Source organism: Limulus polyphemus, unplaced genomic scaffold (genome assembly GCF_000517525.1).
Source record: "Limulus polyphemus unplaced genomic scaffold, Limulus_polyphemus-2.1.2 Scaffold11649, whole genome shotgun sequence".
Lineage (NCBI taxonomy): Eukaryota > Metazoa > Arthropoda > Merostomata > Xiphosura > Limulidae > Limulus > Limulus polyphemus.
In genome coordinates, this window is record NW_013677259.1 from 10,142 (window position 1) to 12,936 (window position 2,795).

General features: G+C 29.8%; 1 protein-coding gene across 1 annotated transcript in view; it reads left to right on the top strand.

Annotated features, from left to right (window-relative positions):
* Nucleotides 1-2,684, top strand: part of LOC111083856 (inosine-5'-monophosphate dehydrogenase 1-like) — a 5,192-nt gene extending 2,508 nt beyond the window's left edge. Inside the window, exons 2-4 of the mRNA XM_022380564.1 lie at nt 1,502-1,655; nt 2,166-2,309; nt 2,630-2,684. Of these exons, the coding sequence (XP_022236272.1) occupies nt 1,502-1,655; nt 2,166-2,309; nt 2,630-2,684 (353 nt within the window). The remainder of the gene's footprint in view (nt 1-1,501; nt 1,656-2,165; nt 2,310-2,629) is intronic.
* The last annotated feature ends 111 nt before the right edge of the window (nt 2,685-2,795 follow it).

Genomic DNA, 2,795 nt, shown 5'->3' on the forward strand with positions numbered 1-2,795 from the left:
AACAATGATACCAGAGTACATCATAGTTCTGTGAACAAAATAAAAACAATAATGATACCAGAGTACATCATAGGTCTGCGAAAAAAAATAAAAACAATAATGATACCAGAGTACATCATAGTTCTGTGAACAAAATAAAAACAACAATGATACCAGAGTACATCATAGTTCTGTGAACAAAATAAAAACAATAATGATACTAGAGTACATCATAGTTTTGTGAACAGAATAAAAACAACAATGATACCAGAGTACATCATAGTTCTGTGAACAGAATAAAAACAATAATGATACCAGAGTACATCATAGGTCTGTGAAAAAATAAAAACAATAATGATACCAGAGTACATCATAGTTCTGTGAACAGAATAAAAACAATAATGATACTAGAATACATCATACTTCTGTGAACAGAATAAAAACAATAATGATACTAGAGTACATCATAGTTCTGTGAACAGAATAAAAACAATAATGATACCAGAGTACATCATAGTTCTGTGAACAGAATAAAAACAATAATGATACACAGCCACAAGTAAATACAATTATGGCTATCCTTCTTATAAACATTTTGTACAGAGGTAGGAGCAAATAAGTCATATGTAAGAGCTAGAAATAGAACTACCAGATAGCAACTGGTAGATGACAACAGTATAGGTGAAAAATTTAGAAAAATAGAATAATAAATCATCACAAAATTCTTGTTTGAACCATATATATAATGTTGAGGATAAATCAGTTATATACTAGTGTATACTTTATTTTCACCAAAATAAAATATTGTCTCCTGCTACTAGTACTTATATACATCTTACTACCATCAGAGGTCTGATCTGGTCTTGTTTTGTGATTTTTTCTTTTGTCCATATTTATGCATGTTGGGTATAATTCCCCAAAACCCAACTCAGAGGCATGTGGAGAATCAAGGCTTCACTTATGTTGTGTAGAATTTCCTGAAACCAAAATTGGGAAAATATGATGAATCAGGCTTCTCAGTACTTTCATATCAAAATGAACAATGTTAATGTTAAGAAAATACACTTACAATACAATACAATACAATACAAAATGAACAATGTTAATGTTAAGAAAATACACTTACAATACAATACAAAATGAACAATGTTAATGTTAAGAAAATACACTTACAATACAATACAAAATGAACAATGTTAATGTTAAGAAAATACACTTACAATACAATACAATACAATACAAAATGAACAATGTTAATGTTAAGAAAATACACTTACAATACAATACAATACAAAATGAACAATGTTAATGTTAAGAAAATACACTTACAATACAATACAATACAATACAAAATGAACAATGTTAATGTTAAGAAAATACACTTACAATACAATACAATACAATACAAAATGAACAATGTTAATGTTAAGAAAATACACTTACAATACAATACAATACAAAATGAACAATGTTAATGTTAAGAAAATACACTTGATGGTGTCTGACTTTTTTTATTTTCCAGTTATGATGGGTTCTCTCCTGGCTGGAACAAATGAGTCTCCTGGTGAATACTTCTTCTCTGATGGAGTGAGATTGAAGAAATACCGAGGAATGGGATCTCTGGATGCTATGGAGTCTCGAGAAGGAACTGGTAGCCGTCATAGATATTTTCAGAGGTAAAGTATGTGCTATCTTCTATCTAAACTTGAGAATAAAGATTTAGCTGTAACAACAGTTTGAACTAGAGGTGGCTTTCGAATCATATTTTTATCTTGAGACAGCTCTTAAACTGATATTCTGGTATTTTTTGCTCTTCTACTGGTGAGTAGTAGACATCTTTTACCCTAATCAACTTGTCACTGTAACCAAGAAAACAACACTCATCATCTTTGTTAAACAAAATTGCTCAGTAAAGTAACTTTTGTTAAATTTTTATTAGAAAATACAACATTTTCAGCATAAGAATGGTAAATATATTAATGTCTTGAACCTACAAAGACTTTGTATTTTTGTGAAAGGAATGCAAGAAACATTTTTTAAATATCCATTTGAGAAAAGCTCATAGCTTTCACCCTAAGCATGTGAGTGAAACAAATCTGTATGTTGCTTATTTACATAGGAGAAAAGAAGTTAATATTGCTGTTTTTAATTAATGTAATTAATTTAGGATTTAATTGTATTTTCAGTGAAGATGAAAAAATTCGAGTAGCTCAGGGTGTGTCTGGTAGTATTGTCGACAAAGGTTCCGTGCATCGTTTTGTCCCATACCTGATCACTGGCATTAAGTATGGATGTCAGGATATTGGAGTCAAAAGTCTCACTGAGCTTAGGTTTGTTCTGGAATAAATTGTGACTAAATATAAAGTTATTTGTGATAGTGTTTGTTTCTTTGTGCTTTAAATACTTCTCGATGTTTAGCAAAAAAGTCTCTTAGACAGTATGTCTATTAGTATTTTTATACTGTTAAGACGAAGTGACAGGAGGACAAAATATAGATATACTGTTTAATATTGTGAAGCTTTACTTTAACCATAAAACTCATATTTTTTATATAAGTACAAGTTACTTTGATGGAATCATTATTCTTTTTATTCTGTTCACAGAACTGTGATGTATTCTAGTATCATTGTTGTTTTTATTCTGTTCACAGAACTATGATGTACTCTGGTATCATTATTGTTTTTATTCTGTTCACAGAACTATGATGTATTCTAGCTAAGTGATACAGATGTATTTGCTCGTTAAGTGAAACAAACAGATGTGGCTATGTTTCACTTAACGAGCAAATACATCTGTATCACTTAGCAAACAGATGT